This window comes from Barbatula barbatula (genome assembly GCF_947034865.1).
Source record: "Barbatula barbatula genome assembly, chromosome: 11".
NCBI lineage: Eukaryota > Metazoa > Chordata > Actinopteri > Cypriniformes > Nemacheilidae > Barbatula > Barbatula barbatula.
Genome location: NC_136774.1, coordinates 23,171,864 through 23,189,467, shown reverse-complemented (window position 1 = coordinate 23,189,467; position 17,604 = coordinate 23,171,864). Strand labels below are relative to the sequence as shown.

The 17,604-nt window shown below is 40.4% G+C and overlaps 2 protein-coding genes across 3 annotated transcripts; both read left to right on the top strand.

The window, feature by feature from the left end:
• The first annotated feature begins 2,917 nt into the window (after positions 1-2,917).
• Positions 2,918-6,485, top strand: LOC306900671 (4-galactosyl-N-acetylglucosaminide 3-alpha-L-fucosyltransferase 9-like). Of its 2 annotated transcripts, none has more exons than XM_079467857.1 (2): positions 2,918-3,087; positions 3,347-4,782. In XM_079467857.1, exon 2 carries the CDS (start codon positions 3,348-3,350, stop codon positions 4,461-4,463), a length of 1,116 nt encoding a protein of 371 aa, XP_079323983.1. In that variant the 5' UTR covers positions 2,918-3,087; position 3,347; the 3' UTR covers positions 4,464-4,782. The 2 variants fall into 2 exon arrangements, with proteins under 2 accessions (XP_079323983.1, XP_079323982.1); XM_079467856.1 differs by having other exon boundaries at positions 2,933-3,083; positions 3,347-6,485.
• A 6,147-nt stretch (positions 6,486-12,632) lies between these two features.
• Positions 12,633-13,661, top strand: LOC306900845 (4-galactosyl-N-acetylglucosaminide 3-alpha-L-fucosyltransferase 9-like; the record flags this gene model as incomplete). The annotated part of the gene is made up of 1 exon (XM_079468160.1): positions 12,633-13,661. The coding sequence occupies one exon, from the start codon at positions 12,633-12,635 to the stop codon at positions 13,656-13,658; it is 1,026 nt and encodes a 341-aa protein (XP_079324286.1). The 3' UTR covers positions 13,659-13,661.
• Positions 13,662-17,604: the final 3,943 nt, after the last annotated feature.

Genomic DNA, 17,604 nt, shown 5'->3' with positions numbered 1-17,604 from the left:
TAGAATGCAAAATTTACACACTTGCTCTGTATATACAGTGCAATTTAAATAGATATTCAAGAATTCAAAAGACTCATGAGGTACTTCTTTTATTTCATGTATTGTATATATACGGCTCAAAAGCCACACGTTCCCTTTCTGTCGGTCTCTCGACGTTGTGTCGAGCCAACAGATGGGGCACGCCCTTGAGAACCTATCATCTTCTGACTAGTTTGAAAAGGCCAATTGGCTAATTAAATTTGCATGCCGGACTCCGCCCCCGGATATCCGGGTATTAGAGATGCGCGGATGAGCTAAAATGTCACCCCGCACGTATAATTTTCTATGATATAGATATCCGCACCCGACCCGCAACCGATCGTCACTTTAATTCATCTAATTATTTTCTTTAAGCATGATGTTATCAGATTCAGTGACGTTAGAACTAGTCTGTCAATATCCGATATTAAAATGATACACTAATTGTAAAATGCTTTTAAATGAACATTTATTTGTATAACAAAAAGTTTGGCTTTGGCCACACAAACACATCTCAAATAATTTGAAATATTATACTGGAACATTCCTAAAACAGATATTCAAAGTAACATTAAAGAACTTTTTTTCTTTCCAGAAAACAGAACAAAGTCCGATAACAAAACGGTGCCAATTCAGCATTAGCTACTTGGCCTTTTCTACTTTTCTACAGCATCTACTGTGCCTGGATTCAGACGATTCCGCCTCGCCTCTAAAACCTGCACTAAATGACCGTTCACTTGCACAGCTTGTTGCAGGAATGCACAATATTCTCCTAGCAAGGCGCCGCAGTCGTGAGAATAAGCGATCTTGTTTGTCCCAGAATAACACATTTTCCTCTGAGGACTCATCTAGCTGAAAGTTTCTCCCGGATCTGTTCCGCCTCCATTTCTGCATTAAGAAAAGGACCCCCCTCCACTGTCGACACCCAAGAAAAGCAAACCAAATATTTCTGATTATAAACTGCAAGTTGAAGGATGTACTGTTACTCCAACTAATACTGTAAAAGATCTAGGCGTTATATTAGACAGCAACCTATCATTTCGAAATCACATCTCAAATGTCACAAAAACAGCCTTTTTCCACCTAAGAAATGTTGCCAAGTTACGAAATATTCTGTTTTGCAATTTATTATTTTGGTTTGCAATTATATCTTTTTTTACAAAATTTTTCTTTTGCAAAACTTCATTTTCATATGCAAATATATGCAGCACTGAATTGGCTGTAGTACCTACCTACCGGTCCGTTAAAACCTACCGTACGTTCTATGTGTAGTAAAATCGGACGTCCTTCTTATAGTTTTCCGCATTTATTTACTTTAAGAATTTGACCGTTGCTCAGCTCCTGTGGCATCAAGGGATAGAAAAGTGTCCATCCGATCCACACAAACGATTGACGGCAAATTGATTGATTGAATTATATTAAATAAACATTTTAAACAAGTACAATCAAGGCCAAAATACCAATTTTGTACATGTAGGGCAGAAATATATGAGAATGAACTTTATTTGCACGCAACTCCTCTCATGTGTACTCAGAAGGGAAATGATGAAGCAGATGTAAGGTTAACTTTCTTGCTTCTGCTGCCTGAATGGATGTTTTTTGTCCGCACGCAGGTTAAAATTGCAATATGCGGGAGCTTCAATGAACATTTGTTGTAATATTTCTGTACCCATGCCTTACATAAAAAAGTTGCCCGCAAGGATGCAGCGTTTCAAACTCTATGGGAGAACAGGTTAGTTCGACCCGTTGTGAAGCAGGTGTGTCAAACACAGCAAACATTTTTGGCTTTAAATAACCCAGGCAGTTGATGTGACTAATTACACAATCACCTGCAGGTTATAAATATGCGTCTCATCTTCAGCTTCTTTTGTCATCCAGGAACGCTTTGTGTGCATAGTAGAAACATTTAGAGATAGTTGTAAAGCAAAGTAGGACTTGTTGTTATATAGGTTTCTAAGCACTACGGTTACTTAGCCTTATATAAAAAACAAATCTTGTTCCCGCTTTTTCAGGGAACAGGGTTACAGCCAAGTTACCCGAGACGAATCTAACCCTGTCGCTTTATTACATTTGGTTTCCTTAAGTTTTTAGAAACTGTAGTCTCATTTACTTTAATGAATGAAAACCCCCCTAAAATGACACCACAGTTAGCATAAAACGTCTTCGTCATAATATCATAACAATCATGTATAAACCAGTGTGAGTTGAGAGTTCGTTTACAAAGTTTTCAGCAACAGTATTTAACAATCAGTTAAAACAATCTGCTACCTCTTTCTGATCAGACATCAATTGACTATTAACATAATTCCTTAGAATCCTGCCTCACTTCTTCACTAATCTTATCCTTGCTTAAAAGATTTAGCCTCCTCAAATTTACATCTTTTATGTTTTAATTTCTCATAATTATATTATAATACATTATAATTATATCCAAGTTCAGTTCTTGCAACCTCTTAAAGAGAAATTCCTGTATTTAAATCACCCAAAATTACTAACTCTTGACCTAAATCATCAAAATTTAACACATTTAAAAAACTATTCAAGACTCTCGTAAGTCAAACATTTGAATACAAGTCAAAAATATAGTTCAAATATTCCAGCAAACAAGAATGCAGTCGTTTGTTTGAACAGACAATAATTCGCTTTTTGGTGAATAGTCCCATTCTTTCACACACGTCTCCAAAAATCATCAGGTAAAAAACGGTAAAATAGATCTGTCTTTAGAAAGAAACTTGTGTTAATAATTTAACAGTCGAATGACTAAAGGCGGATGTTATGTATATCCAGCTGAATTAAACCTTCCCCCATTTGACCACAAGCCAATATATCCTGGCATCTGATCTTGATGGACCAGTTCAGGTGTGGTGGAAAATTGAGCCGACGGTAATGTTTGAACACTGAACTGTGATTGGTCAGTATGAGGCCATTTCAAGCACTGAAGTCATAACAAAACAATAAAGTTCTCCTATTCTCATGAAACTCTAATGAATGGTTTTCAGTGTCTGCAACAGCTGTTTTTTCCTGGTGTGGAACAATACAACGATTTATACTGAGAAACTTGAAAAGTAGGTGAGTTAAATGATCTACATTCATTTTAGAGCTGATAATACCGAAGGAGAATGGCTTTTTATTTGTCATTATAGCAACAAATTAATTTATCATAAAATCATATCATAACATGCTTTTAGGCAAGTAAATGTGGTTTCGTTCATCGTACACCCTTGTTTAAATTGTTTAGCATAAAAATATATAAGTCTACATTTTACGTTTATATATACTAACTATAAAGACGAACAACTTATTTTTTTCATTCTCTTCAAAATCTAAGAATGTCAGGCACAAGTTTAACTGGAATTCCTCTGGTCCGTCTGACTGGTATAGTGGCTATTGCTGCCCTCGTCTCTCTGATCTTCTTGTTTTTCTGGACTTCACCTACCAACTGTCCACCTCACCTTCCTCAATTCAAACAACACTCAGATAGACACCATGAAGGGACCAACAACTCACTAACTGAAGAAACGGTGGAGAAACCTGTACTTTTGTTATGGGTCTGGCCGGAAAATTACAGATTTGATCTGAGTGACTGTAAAACTATTTACAATATTGACGGCTGTCACCTGACGGACGATAGAGCTCTCTACAGCAGTTCAGACGCTGTGCTTGTTTTTCACAAGGCTATTCATTGGGACCTGTCTGGCCTTCCACCATCTCCTCGTCCTCCGTTCCAAAAGTGGATCTGGCTTAATGTAGAATCGCCAACAAACACGCAGAAAATTCCAGGGATTGAAAACCTCTTTAATCTGACTCTCAGTTATAGAGAGGACGCTGACATTTCTGTGCGGTTGAGACTGACCAGCAACAAAACTCCAAAGGAGAATTTCACAATTCCCAAAAAGGACAAACTGGTCTGTTGGATCGTAAGTAACAATGCTGCCAGAACAGGTGTCGGCAAGAGGAACACTTACTACAATGAACTTAAAAAGCATGTCAATATACACATGTTTGGAAGCGCTTATGCTAAAAGACTAGTTTATGAAGACTATTATCCCACCATAGCAAGCTGCAAATTTTATCTGTCTTTTGAGAATTCCCTCCACAAGGACTACATCACTGAAAAGTTTAATGGACCCCTGTCAGCAGGTACTGTACCTGTGGTGCTGGGACCTCCCAGAAAGAACTATGAAAGGTTTGCACCGCGTGACTCCTTCATTCATGTGGACGACTTCCCCGACGCAAAGTCACTGGCAGAATATCTGACGCAGCTGGACAGAGATGAAGATGCGTATCGCAGGTACTTTAACTGGAGGAGACATTACTCACCACGACCTCATTTAATATTAAAGAATCAAGAGTTTGTTCTGGCGATTTGCACGGCCTGCGATCATGTAGGAAGACACAAGGAATACCAAGAAGCTCATGATATCTTTGAATGGTTTTTTAACTAAAGTCACCTCTCAGACTTTAAGAGGAAATGTCCCTTGTTTACTGACTGGATGTCATATGCCTCGGGATTAATCAAACATAAAACTTTTTGTAGCAGATTGTGTGTGTGTGTGTGTGTGTGTGTGTCTTAGTGTGTGTTTTAACATTTGCATATTTGATTATTTGGCCAGTGTCTTCACCATGAAAAACATGCATGTTCATTATTCTATTAATAAAAAGGGAGAAACAAAAACAACTTTACTGCAAGTCAGTTGATTAATGTGTATTAGGTGTGTCAGAGCATTGTTTACCACAACCATATAAACAGACCTTGAATAACTGATTCGAGAATGTTTTGTTAGACTGGAACTGATAACAGTGACAAAATATTAACAATAATTTACATGCAAAAACACATAATTGAAACACACCATATTAATAGTTAAAGTCTTTGAACTATTTGGGGCTCTATAGCCGAGACATGAGTTTATACACTGTATTAGCAACTGACACTTCTGGGACACAACTGACTACCATAGTAGGACAAAGTCAAAGATGCCCCAGAACTGCTTGCTATCCTAAATTCTTCAAAATATCTCACTATTGTCGCAGAAATGTCATTTGCTCAAATGTTTCCAAATATGTTTCGTGTTTATTAAGACATCTATACAGGTTTGGAACAACTTGAGGGTGAGTAAATGATGACAGAATTAAACATTTTAAGCAAAAGATTATTTTAATTTACTGCAGGTAAACACTATAACATAATCACACACAACACTAGACGAATAGTATAAGACTTTTCAAATATGAACAGGTATTCCGCTGTTTATGAAGGAGTTTATAGAGAGGATCAGTTATACTTTTCTTTTAGTTTTGGAATGTGATCATGTCATTGTTTTAAACAACCAAGTGGAAGAATTAATTGATTAAAATTGATTATAACAAGCAAGAAGAAGTTGTAATCTACATTAGCTAGCAAGTTAAAACTATGTCTAACCAGTATTATTTTGGGTCACCAGTAGAAATTGTATGCCCCGTTCACACCGCCAGTCACTAGCAGTGGCAGAGCGATGCAGTCTCATTCATATCAATGGAAACTCAGCTACTTCCGGTGACATGAACGACATCGACCTTTGCCAACAGGAAGTGGGCGTCTGGAGATGCAACTAAATTGAGAATTGCTCAACTTTACACAAATTATGTGAGACTTTCGGTAGCGACTACCAATAGGAGTAATGCAGCAGAGCTCACGTCATCCGTCTCTCATCAGTTAGTTTGTTTAGAAATGATACTAGAGCAACCAAAGCTAGGATCACCTTCTAACGACCTCATAGCAAGAGATTTTAGTTAGGTTTAGGGTTGCTAACAGACATGCTGGCGATGTGAACGCACAGTAATAACATAACTTTCTTAATAAAATTCTTAAATGTAATTCAAAATTAATTCACAAGGCAATTTTTCCATGAATGGTTTATCTGCAAGGTATTTTGTTTTAATTTGATATCAAATAAATTTTGTCAGAGATCTCAAGGTCAGACATTAAATACATCTAAATGCGGTTTTAAAAAGCACAAGTAGTTTGTCCCTCCACACATTACATAGTTTGGTTGTTTTAACATTGTTTAAATAAAGTTAGCATCATCTTTTAATTTTTTTATATTTACATAATTGTAGTGTATCGTTTGCCCTGCCTTCGTCAGCCACGCCCCCTGTTCCAAAGCCACTTCTTTGTCACACACGATAACACTTACCGGATTTATAACCCATGGACTCAAGTTCCCATCAATCATTGCACCTGTCGGCAATCTTGATTCACACCGACCTAACTCTCGTTTACTGGACACTTTATATGTTGAACACAGAGCATTTTTCTGGGTCCGATCTAGTTGTAAGATATCCATGTACCGGTATGTACCTAGCGGTGTACACTGTTGGAATTGATCATGGTTTGCCCGTTTCCTTTGATGTTATACCATTTTGCTACTCTTATGGAAGTTACCTTGGTTTGCTGTTTAAAAGGAGATTAAAATCTGTTCAACTCTATCTGTTTGGCATCGTTCCTCTTCCCGTGTGTACTGTAACATAGAGCATTTACCCGTGTTTGCATATTGCATTTATTATTTGCAAGAACCGCTTACGGTTCAGGAAATATTAGAAACACATTTTATATATTTCATGTTGTCTGCAGTACACAAAACTCTTTCATAACACGTTTTTTTGTGAAGGCATAGAAAGTGTAACAGCAACGGTTTATGTGGTGTGAATGCAGCTTTACTCGGCTAAACATAAATCAACAAATTATTTAATGACATTAACATACAATGAAATTCAACAAATTGTTAATTTAATACAATTATGATATAATCAAATAATATTATCATTGATTAATATTATTCGAATCTTCAATTGACCTGCAAGTCTCGGGCTGTTGGAGAAAATCCATGCTAACACAGGGAGAACCTGAAAGCTCCACACAGAATGACCTCCAGTCACAGGTTTCTTGAAATTGTATCATACCACCTGTCCGCTTTACCCAATCCCCTCCCATCTCTTTCAGGCCATATCCAGCACACTCACACCTGCTCTCACACACTTCATCAACACCTCACTGCTCACCGGCACTTTTACATTTACATTTAGTCATTTATCAGACGCTTTTATCCAAAGCGACTTACAGATCAGGAAACATTGGAAGCAATTAGGACAACATAGGCAACAAAATACATAAGTGCATCAAAACTAGTCCATTAAAGCCCAGCACAGTATACAAAACTAAGAATTGTGAGGTTATTTTTTAATTTTTATAAAAAAATTTGAATAAGAAGAAAGGGAAAAAGAATTAGGTTAAATCAATCAGCGACATGTTGACGGAAGAGATGCGTTTTCAGGTGTTTTTTAAAGATGGCAACAGAGTCTGCTGATCTTGTAGCAGCTGGTAGATCATTCCACCAATGTGGAACAGATCCAGAGAAGTTACGGGAGAGTGACTTTTTTCCTTTTTGGGATGGTACCGCTAGTCGTTGTTCCTTTGCAGAGTGCAGGGATCTGGCAGGAACATAGATCTGCATTAGCGAGTGAAGACCATTTTTGCCGGTTTGATTGTGCAAGCAGGAAGTCCAGCCAGAAGCGCATTGCAATAATCCAGTTTGGACAAGACAAGAGCCTGGACTAGGACTTGCGTAGAGTGCTCTGATAGGAAAGGTCTAATTTTCCTAATGTTGTAGAGGATGAATCTACAGGACCGGGTGGTGCTGGCAACATGACTTGTGAGGTTAAGCCAATCATCAATTACCACCCCCAGGTTTCTGGCTGTGCCTCAGGGATGACGTGATGCGAGCAGAGACCATCGGATCGTCCGGTTGAAATGACAAGTAGAGTTGTGTGTCATCCGCATAGCAGTGATAGTAGAAGCAATGCTTCTGAATGACCGAGCCGAGGGATGTCATGTAAATGGAGAAGAGTAGCGGTCCAAGCACTGAGCCCTGTGGCACCCCCGTGTTGAGCTGTTGGGACGCGGAGACCTCATCTCTCCAGGATATTCTGAGTGACCTACCCGAGAGGTAGGACAACCATTGCAATGCCATTCCAGAGACACCCATAGCACTGAGAGAAGACAGGAGGATGTGATGATTCACAGTGTCATCAGATTTTGCAGAGGTGATGTCAACAGAGAAAGTAGAGAGGAGAGACTGGTAGAGAGAGAGGTCAGCAGGGTCTTTTGACTTGCGCCATTTTCTCTCAGCTGACCGGAGGCTGTTGCGATGCTCACGCAGTACATCCGATAACCAGGGGGCCGACAGGGATGCACGGGTTGGTCCAGAGTGAAGAGTGGAGCAGTACCCTGTGAAGATCAGATCTAGATGGTTTCCAGACTTGTGGGTTGCTGATGTGGAAACCTGCTTGAGGAGAAATGATGCGGTCAGGTTGATGAAGTCAGCAGCCTGTGGCTTTCCAATGTGGATGTTGAAGTCTCCTAGTACCACCAGAGGAGGACTATCCTCAGGGAAGGATGAAAGAAGCACATCCAGCTCCTCCAAGAAATGTCCAAGCACCCTGGGGGACGATATATAACTACAAAATGACTTTTAACAGGATGGGTGATAGTAACAGCATGAAACTCGAAGGAGCTGTTGTCACACAAGGGTGTTAGCTGTTTGAATTTACAGTCTTTGGGGATAAGTAGACCGGTGCCTCCACCCCTTCCTGTGATGCGAGGGCTGTGGGAGAAAGTGTGGTAATGGGAGAGTCCTCTGGTTTGATCCTTGTTTCTGTAAGTGTTACAATGGAAAGACCAGAATGTTTAACAAAAGCTGTAATGAAATCTGCTTTGTTCACAGCAGATTGGCAGTTCCACAATCCTATTGGGAAAGTAGAAGGGGCAGTTGATAGCAGTGATACATTGTGCAGATTATTAGCATTGCGTCGCCTTCGGCATTGGACAGATGGTTTACGTGTTGTAATGACAGAAAGGATTTAAAAACAAATATTTAAGAGAAGCAGAATGGAAATAGGGAGAAACATTAAAAGACAAAAAGTGCAAGAGTTAATACAAAACAAAATAGGTACAAAAGAAGTGCAATACTCAAGTGCCCCGTCGGTGTGTCCTGGCTCGGTGGAGTCGTGCGTAGGTAGATTCGATGTCTTTACTCTCTTCGGTCTTCACGCAATGAGGGCTGCCGCGGTGGGTAGTCGCATTTAAATAATTAATTTAATTCAACAGGTCGCGCCCCCAGATGACACGCACACAAAGCAACCAATTAAACTAGCCCGAGAACAAATTATACTAAATGCAGTTTCACCACATGACAGAGCGGAAGTAAATACAATTCGATTTCTCAGTTTAACACAGCACTAAAACTCAACAGGACACGATTTAAATACACTTACACAACTCTGTACACTTCTGCTGCTAAGTAGCTTCTCCTACAGATTTAAGACTAACCTCCGTTTAAATAACAATGCTGGCGTCTGGCCGCGCCCCCAGATGACACGCACACAAAGCAACCAAATAAACTAGCCTGAGATCAAACGATACTAAACGCGGTTTCACCACGTAACAGAGCGGAAGTAAATACAAAGTGATTTCTCAGTTTAACAAAGCACTAAAACTCAACAAGACACGATTTAAATACACTTACACAATTCTGTACGCTTCTGCTGCTAAATTGCTTCTCCAAATGATTTAAGACTAACCTCCGTTAAAATAACAATGCTGGCATTTGGCCGCGCCCCCAGATGACACGCACACAAAGCAACCAATTAAACTAGCCCGAGAACAAACAATACTAAACGCGGTTTCACCACATGACAGAGCGGAAGTAAATACAAAGCGATTTCTCAGTTTAACAAAGCACTAAAACTCAACAAGACACGATTTAAATACACTTAAACAACTCTACGCTTCTGCTGCTAAGTTGCTTCTCCAGTAGTTTTCCATCCACATTCAAACAGGCCCAGGTCACGCCCCTACTCAAGAAACCCACATTGGACCCTGATACTACTGACAGTTACAGACCTGTCTCTCTCCTCCCCTTTATTGCAAAAACTCTTGAAAGGGCAGTTTTCAACCAAGTTTCCTCATACCTATCCCGGAACAATCTACTGGATGACAAGCTGTCTGAATAAGCTTCAAAACAAACCACTCCACTGAGACTGCACTGCTATCAGTCACAGAAGCACTGCGGCTAGCCAAGGCGGAATCCAAATCCTTGGTCCTGATTCTGCTAGACCTATCTGCATCGTTTGAAACTTGTCAATCACCAGATACTGCTAGCAACCCTGTCATCCTTAGGAATCTCAGGCTCCCCTCTCCGCTGGTTTCAATCCTACCTCTCCAGCAGATCATTCAAAGTGTCATGGAGGGGCTCGCTGCCCAATGCTCACCAGATGCTCACTGGGGTCCCTCAGGGATCGGTGCTTGGACTGCTGCTTTTTTCTATTTACATGACATCCTTAGGACCCATCATACAGGCACACGGCTTCTCGTATCACTGTTATGCTGAGGACACCCAGATCTACATCTCGTTCCACCCAGACGATACCCCTGTAGCAGCTTGCATAACAGCCTGCCTAGATGACATATCAGCTTGGATGAAAGAGCATCACCTCCAGCTGAACCTGGCCAAGACAGAACTACTCGTGTTTCCGGCACACCCCACGGTGCAACACTATCTCATTATCCAGCTTGGCAATTCCACTATCACTCCCTCTGAATCAGCCAGGAACCATTAAGTCATATTTGATGAACAGCTGTCCTTCAATGTTCACATTGCAAAGACAACGCAATATTGTCGATATGCCTTATTCAACATTAGAAAGTTTAGACCCTATCTCACTGAGCACGCGGAACTCCTTGTCCAGGCCCTGGTAATCTCAAGGTTGGACTACTGCAATGCTCTCCTTGCTGGTCTTTCTGCAAAGGCTATCAAACCACTTCAGCTGGTTCAAAACAACAGCAGCACGCCTCATCTTCCAACAGCCCAAGAGGGCTCGTGTGACACCCCTTTTCATTTCACTCAACTGGCTACCGGTTGAATCCCAGATCAGATTCAAGTCACTGATACTTGCCTACAGGACTATCACTGGATCTGCGCCGGCATACTTTTGACACCCTACTACACTCCTACACCCCATCAAGAACCCTGCGTTCAGCAAACGAGCTGCGTCTTGTATACCCTTCTCATAAGGGCAGTAAATCTCTTTCCCGCTCATTCTTCTTCACAACCTGGTGGAAAATTCTTCCTAATGCGGTCCGGTCAACCACATCTCTCACAACCTTCAAAAAACTACTTAAAACACATCTCTTCTGTGAAGGTAGTGGTATAGCTTTTGTTGAAACTAGTAACTTTGTATTAGCACCTAATGTACTATTGCTCTTTTATGACATATCGCTTATTGCTCCCCAAACTCTTTGTAAGTCGCTTTGGATAAAAGCGTCTGCTAAATGACTAAATGTAAATGTACCCGTTAGATTGTCCTCTCAATCAGGCATGCGCACATCAATATTGCAGAATATATAGGATTGAAATAACTCATCATCATCATTTATTTCCATTGACAATATGCTTTCTATTGTCGACATGTCACATTAATCCCGGGTTTCCCACTGGTGAACGTGACTTAATTTGAGCATTCATGTGCATGGAACTCATAAAAACGATATTCCACTTGAAGGCAGCATAAAACGGCCACAGATGTAGAAAAATAAAAACACTTGCAGCTGCCTGTACTGATGGCTCAATATTGATCAAAGGCACCATCTCCTAGAACTGAACACTACTATCTCTCCAACGATCACTGAAGTGAATTAAATTTACAAAATAGTCATAAATAATAGTGATCATTCAGTAAAACATATCACTTATTGCACAATATACCATAAGTGTGCAGGAGAGAGAGAGAGATCTACGATCACAAAATTGCTATGATTCTGCCGCATCATTTCATGTTTCTCTTGGTCTAGTGGGAGGATCATGACAGAACGTCATGTTTTATGTGGAGAGAGGCATTTTTGGCCCTTATGGCTTGCATGATTTCTCTCCAGTGTTTACTGGACCAGTTTGGGAACCTCTGGAGAAAGCAGAAAAATGTTTGCATGTCAGCAGTGATGATGTCACTGAAATGTTTGCATACCGAACTGAGATTGGTTGGCATCAAATATCACATTTTCAAGCACTGACAAATCCATCAGTGCTCGAACAACGCAGTTCTGATCTCCTTAATAAACTCTTATGTGGGACGAAACAACGATTTCTTCTTTCATTAGAAGCGCAAAAAACAGGCGAGTTGGATTATTTATATTCATTGCTTATATTCATCTACTTATGTGACGTTAAAAAAACTTTCAGCTAACAACGTCAAAGGTAAATTTTTTATTACAGCAGAGAATTGTTATCAAAACAGATTTGTTATTGTGCTAAAGTTTATGGACACAATGGTAAATGCTCGCATTTGTAAGACGCTTTGCATATAAATCCCTATACACAATGTGCACAATGTGTCAATGTGTTGTGGATCATATTCTCTTTCTATGGATTTGAATCTTGGACTTTTTTGATGGTGAACTAATTCTTGATGATAAAAGCTGTTCTTTTTAAAATCAAATTATGTCAAGCACAAGTTCACCTGGAACTCCTCTAAGTCGTACAGCTGGTATTGTGGCTATTGCTGCTCTCGTCTCTCTATACGTCATGTTTTTCTGGACCTCACCACTAACCAACCAACCACCACCATTACCTGCAACTAAACAATATTTGGAAAAACACCACACTAAGACAGACAGCTCACCTGCAAAGGAAAAACCTGTACTTTTATTATGGGTCTGGCCTGAAAATTACAGATTTGATCTGAGTGACTGTAAAACCATTTACAATATTGACGGATGTCATCTGACGGACGATAGAGCTCTCTACAGCAGTTCAGACGCTGTGCTTGTATATCACAGGGGTATTCATTGGGACCTGTCTGGCCTTCCACCATATCCTCGTCCTCCGTTCCAAAAGTGGATCTGGCTTCATTTAGAATCGCCAACAAACACGCAGAAAATTCCAGGGATTGAAAACCTCTTTAATCTGACTCTCAGTTATAGAGAGGACGCTGACATTTCTGTGCGGTTGAGACTGACCAGCAACAAAACTCCAAAGGAGAATTTTACAATTCCCAAAAAGGACAAACTGGTCTGTTGGATCGTAAGTAACAATGCTGCCAGTACAGGTGTCGGCAAGAGAAACACTTACTACAATGAACTTAAAAAGTACATCACTGTGCACATGTTTGGAAGCGCTTATGCCGGAAGACTAGCTTATGAAGACTATTATCCCACCATAGCAAGCTGCAAATTTTATCTGTCTTTTGAGAATTCCCTCCACAAGGACTACATCACTGAAAAGTTTAATGGACCCCTGTCAGCAGGTACTGTACCTGTGGTGCTGGGACCTCCCAGAAAGAACTATGAAAGGTTTGCACCGCGTGACTCCTTCATTCATGTGGACGACTTCCCCGACGCAAAGTCACTGGCAGAATATCTGACGCAGCTGGACAGAGATGAAGATGCGTATCGCAGGTACTTTAACTGGAGGAGACATTTCTCAGCACGACCTCATTTAATATTACAGAATCAAGAGTTTATTCTGGCGATTTGCACGGCCTGCGATCATGTAGGAAGACACAAGGAATACCAAGAAGCTCATGATATCTACGAATGGTTTTTTAACTAAAGTCACCTCTCAGATTTTGGTGTTACTGGAATTTTGATAATCTTTCACTGTAACTGGAGGACAAAACTTTATGACCTCTTAAGAGGAGATTTTTGTGACAAATTAACATGACGTGGTTTTTATGTACAGGTGCTTCGTTCTTATGCATTTTCTGGTTTTGTACTAGTCACATTTGGACATATTTTTACTGCAGCACATGTGAGATTGTTATCTCCATCCTTAGCCTGTCCTCAATTGTAACTTTGAATATATGTAAATGTATTCATTGCTCTCTCCTGAGAAAGACAAATGCAAAAATAATGCTAATGCTTTTTTGTGTCGGTTGTCCTTTCTTTCTCCGGACTAAGATAAAGAAACATAATCCAGTGCAGGGTCACAGCTGAAGTGATCTGGGGCCTCGTGTACAAAGACTTGCGTTGAATTCATACTAAAGAATTGCGTACGGACAAAGCTGTAAATGTGCGTACGCACAAAAAAAACAGATGTATGAATCTCTGCGTACGAAGGATCCCACTCATATTCTCTTAGTACATCCCAATTAACGTAGAATTGAGCACACATGCATGAGCACAACGCCCCACCCAGTCTCCTCCCCTAATTAAATCAATTTAAATATGGTAATGAGTCCACTCTGGCAAAAGATAGCAGTAAGAAAATGGCTAAAGCAAGCGGCAAGAAGCAAAACTTTACGGAAAGTGAATTGGAGGTGCTACTATCAGAGGTAGAAACCAGAAAAAATATTTTATTTGGAACTTTGTCCTCCGGAATTAACAACAAAAGGAAAAAATATGAGTGGGAGAGTTTGGCTGGAGCCTTCAATGCGGTGGGATCTGAAAGTCGCACTGTAAATGACCTTAAAAGGAAATGGTCTGATATTAAGGTGGACGTAAAACGGAGAACTGCTGCGCACCGACAAAGTGTGGGCAGAACAGGCAGTGGTAAAAGGGTCGATGAACTAACACCCTTTGAGCAGAGAGTTGCCTCAATTATAGGTGACACTTTACTCTCTGGAGTGGTATCTGCTGCTGTGGGAGACTCAGATTTACTACAGGACTGCCATGAAGGTAACAATTTCTCATTTGTTTTTACTTTGGTACATATAGCCTTTTTTATTATCAAATGCATGCAATGTAGTTGACCAAAAGTACACCAGAGATTTTACGTATCCATTGCATTTATGGCAAATGCGTGTGCACCTTAAAAATGGAACAGACTCAAATCAAAGTTACCATGTGCCTGTGTTTATTTAGACTCATATGGTGCAACAGCCGAAACATCCACTGGCACGCACTCGGAATCCGCCCCTCCTGAGCAGCCAGCACCCACTGTGCCCAGCGTTTCCAGTGCTCCCACCAGTGCTGATGCCCGTCCGTCTGGCCGCGTCTTGACGCATGCCGTTTTGGAGTCACAACAGCAAATCGTTATGGCCATCGGAGAAATCAACACTCACCTTAAAAATATCACTGACGCACTCACAGACATAAGCCACTCATTAAAGGAATTGGTCAAAAAATTAACTTTGTCTCCGATTACCATTTATATTGTTGCAATCACATGTTGACGGGCCTGAATAGCTTGTTGGTTGGGCTGCACATACATTGGTCCTGGGTCAGGGTCATCTGGCGGTGCTGCCACCTCACCAAGTGGTATGCCATGCCTGTGTGTGTCAGGGCGGTTATAACAGCATCCCCCCACTCCTGTCAAGGCAGCGCCACCGACATTTCAGCTGCCCAATCGCCCGCTCTACAACTGACCGACTGCGAGACTGGGCATTATTGTATCTGCGCTCTTGGTCAGTTTGTGGGAGGGGGGGTTAAAAGCCACGTCTTTAGTGGATAACCGCGGTCTCCTGAAGGATTATTCAAAAAAGATATATAATATACAATAAGATAAAGCATAACTTTAAATGCATCACTTACCAAGAATCCACCCATCACGCACCCTGCCAGTTTGGAGCCTCATCCCAACCATGCTGTTTGTAAGGCTGTATGAATCATGGGTTGACCCAGGCCACCTTGCCACAATATTTTTTAGGCGCATTTGTGCATCACATATTATCTGCACATTTAAAGAACGGAAATGTTTCCGATTCACATATGCAAATTCTTCTTCAGATGGCACCTTTATAGCAATGTGTGTGCAGTCGATCGCTCCGATTACATTAGGGAAACCGGCTATCGCTGCAAATTGCGTTTTAATGTTTGGCTGGTCAACTGCATCATATGGGAACCTTATATACCTGGTAGACATGCAGATGATCCCGTCCCATACCGCTGGCATTGCGCGGCTCAAAGACGACTGGCTTATTCCTGAGCGGTCTGCCAGTTCCCTTTGGAAAGAACCAGTTGCCAGGAAACCAAGTGTTGTCAGCACCTGCAAGGGAACGGGTATTGCGTGGCTCCTCGCTGTCGCTCTCTCTATATTCTGACCCAACTCAGCACAGAGCTCCAAGAGGATAGCCCTTGGAAATCTGAAACGGCTGATAAGCCAGTCATCATCCTGAGCAAGAAAATCATTGTGGTCCCTAAAAACTCGTTCTCTTCGGATTCTGCCATTAGCAATGTCCTCTAATAAGGCCAAAGCTGCCATTGCCATAGACTAAGGGTTGTGTCAATTTGCATACCGGTATGCTTTTATATGTTCTTATTTAATTGCATAATTGATATAATTAATATAATCCCATAAGGCTTGTGTGACAATATATGTCAATTATTTATAAATTACATTTATACATGAGGCCCCTGGTGTGTAAGATAAGAGACAAACTGTGCTGTTCTGTTGGCCTTTAGTAACACTGCTACACACAACAAACCCCGGGATAAAATAAAACTGCAGAGAGTTATTTTTCAATTACTGGTGAATATTTGATGCTTTATCTAAAGTTCAACATGAATCCAGGCGTAGACATGTATTCACTGAATTTGTTCAGTCAGATGGAAAATCTTTCAATACACCTACCATAACACATGACCGGAGCCACAAAGGATAATCTCTCTCAGATATGTAAAGTCAACAGAACTGCACCTGCTGTCTGACACAGAGAGAGCCGGATAGGGAATGGCTGGTTTGTTTATATATCATGCTTCATTTACAAAGAAAACCCAACAGACTTCACATAATTTTAAAGGCATAAAGAAAAGTAATGGACAATGTTTAAATGGATAATGTTTATAATGGACAATGTTATAAATAAAATATTTAACTTAAATAAACATTTAACTGAAATTAAATATGCATCACATAAAAAGGCCACGTAAACAGGTATATTTGAAGATTTTGGATCCATTGTGTTATGTATAATTTCTTTCTTCTGCAGATCACAAAAGAAGATGTTTTGAAAAATTTTGAAAACAGAAAACCATGTCAAACTATTTTCATATTTTGCCTGATTTTGTCAAGCCAACATAAAGTTTGTGTTCCGCTGAGGTACGACTGTAATTATTGTGGATTTGAGTGCCGTAGGTTTATTATCAGCACTTTTTGAGAAAACATCATATGATACAATATATGACCTTCCATACATGGTGCTGGGTTCTGCGTGATGTTAGGCTGTTTAAATAAACAAAATTACCTCCCACACCTTTGAATAGCAAAGGACAGACTTTTATTTGATGACCTTTCTTTGCTCATTCGTCTCGCTAGCCAGAAGCGCTGAAGAGACTCGGAGATCAAAAATAAAAAAGGAATGAGAGATAATTTTTGTTAGGGTTATGACACAAAGTCAAGGAGAGAGGTCCCATTTCCAGGCAGCGGTAGGTAACACAACTATACAAACTTCAAAGACTTCCCACGAGACGGCAAAAAACTGGGAAACAGAATAACTAAACTTGCGCTTAAAAAGGATTTTGACTTGACTCAGCAATAAGGCAACAAGACATACGGTATAATCTACATGCAGACACAAGTGCAATAAAATGGGAACCAGATCAAGGGGAAACAGGTGCAG

Bases quoted from the DNA above. Each gene is read 5' to 3' on its own strand.
- LOC306900671 (XM_079467856.1), top strand. From the start codon at position 3,007: ATGGTTTTCAGTGTCTGCAACAGCTGTTTTTTCCTGGTGTGGAACAAT. The intron at 3,084-3,346 runs GTAGGTGAGTTA...TCAAAATCTAAG, and splicing joins TATACTGAGAAACTTGAAAA to AATGTCAGGCACAAGTTTAA.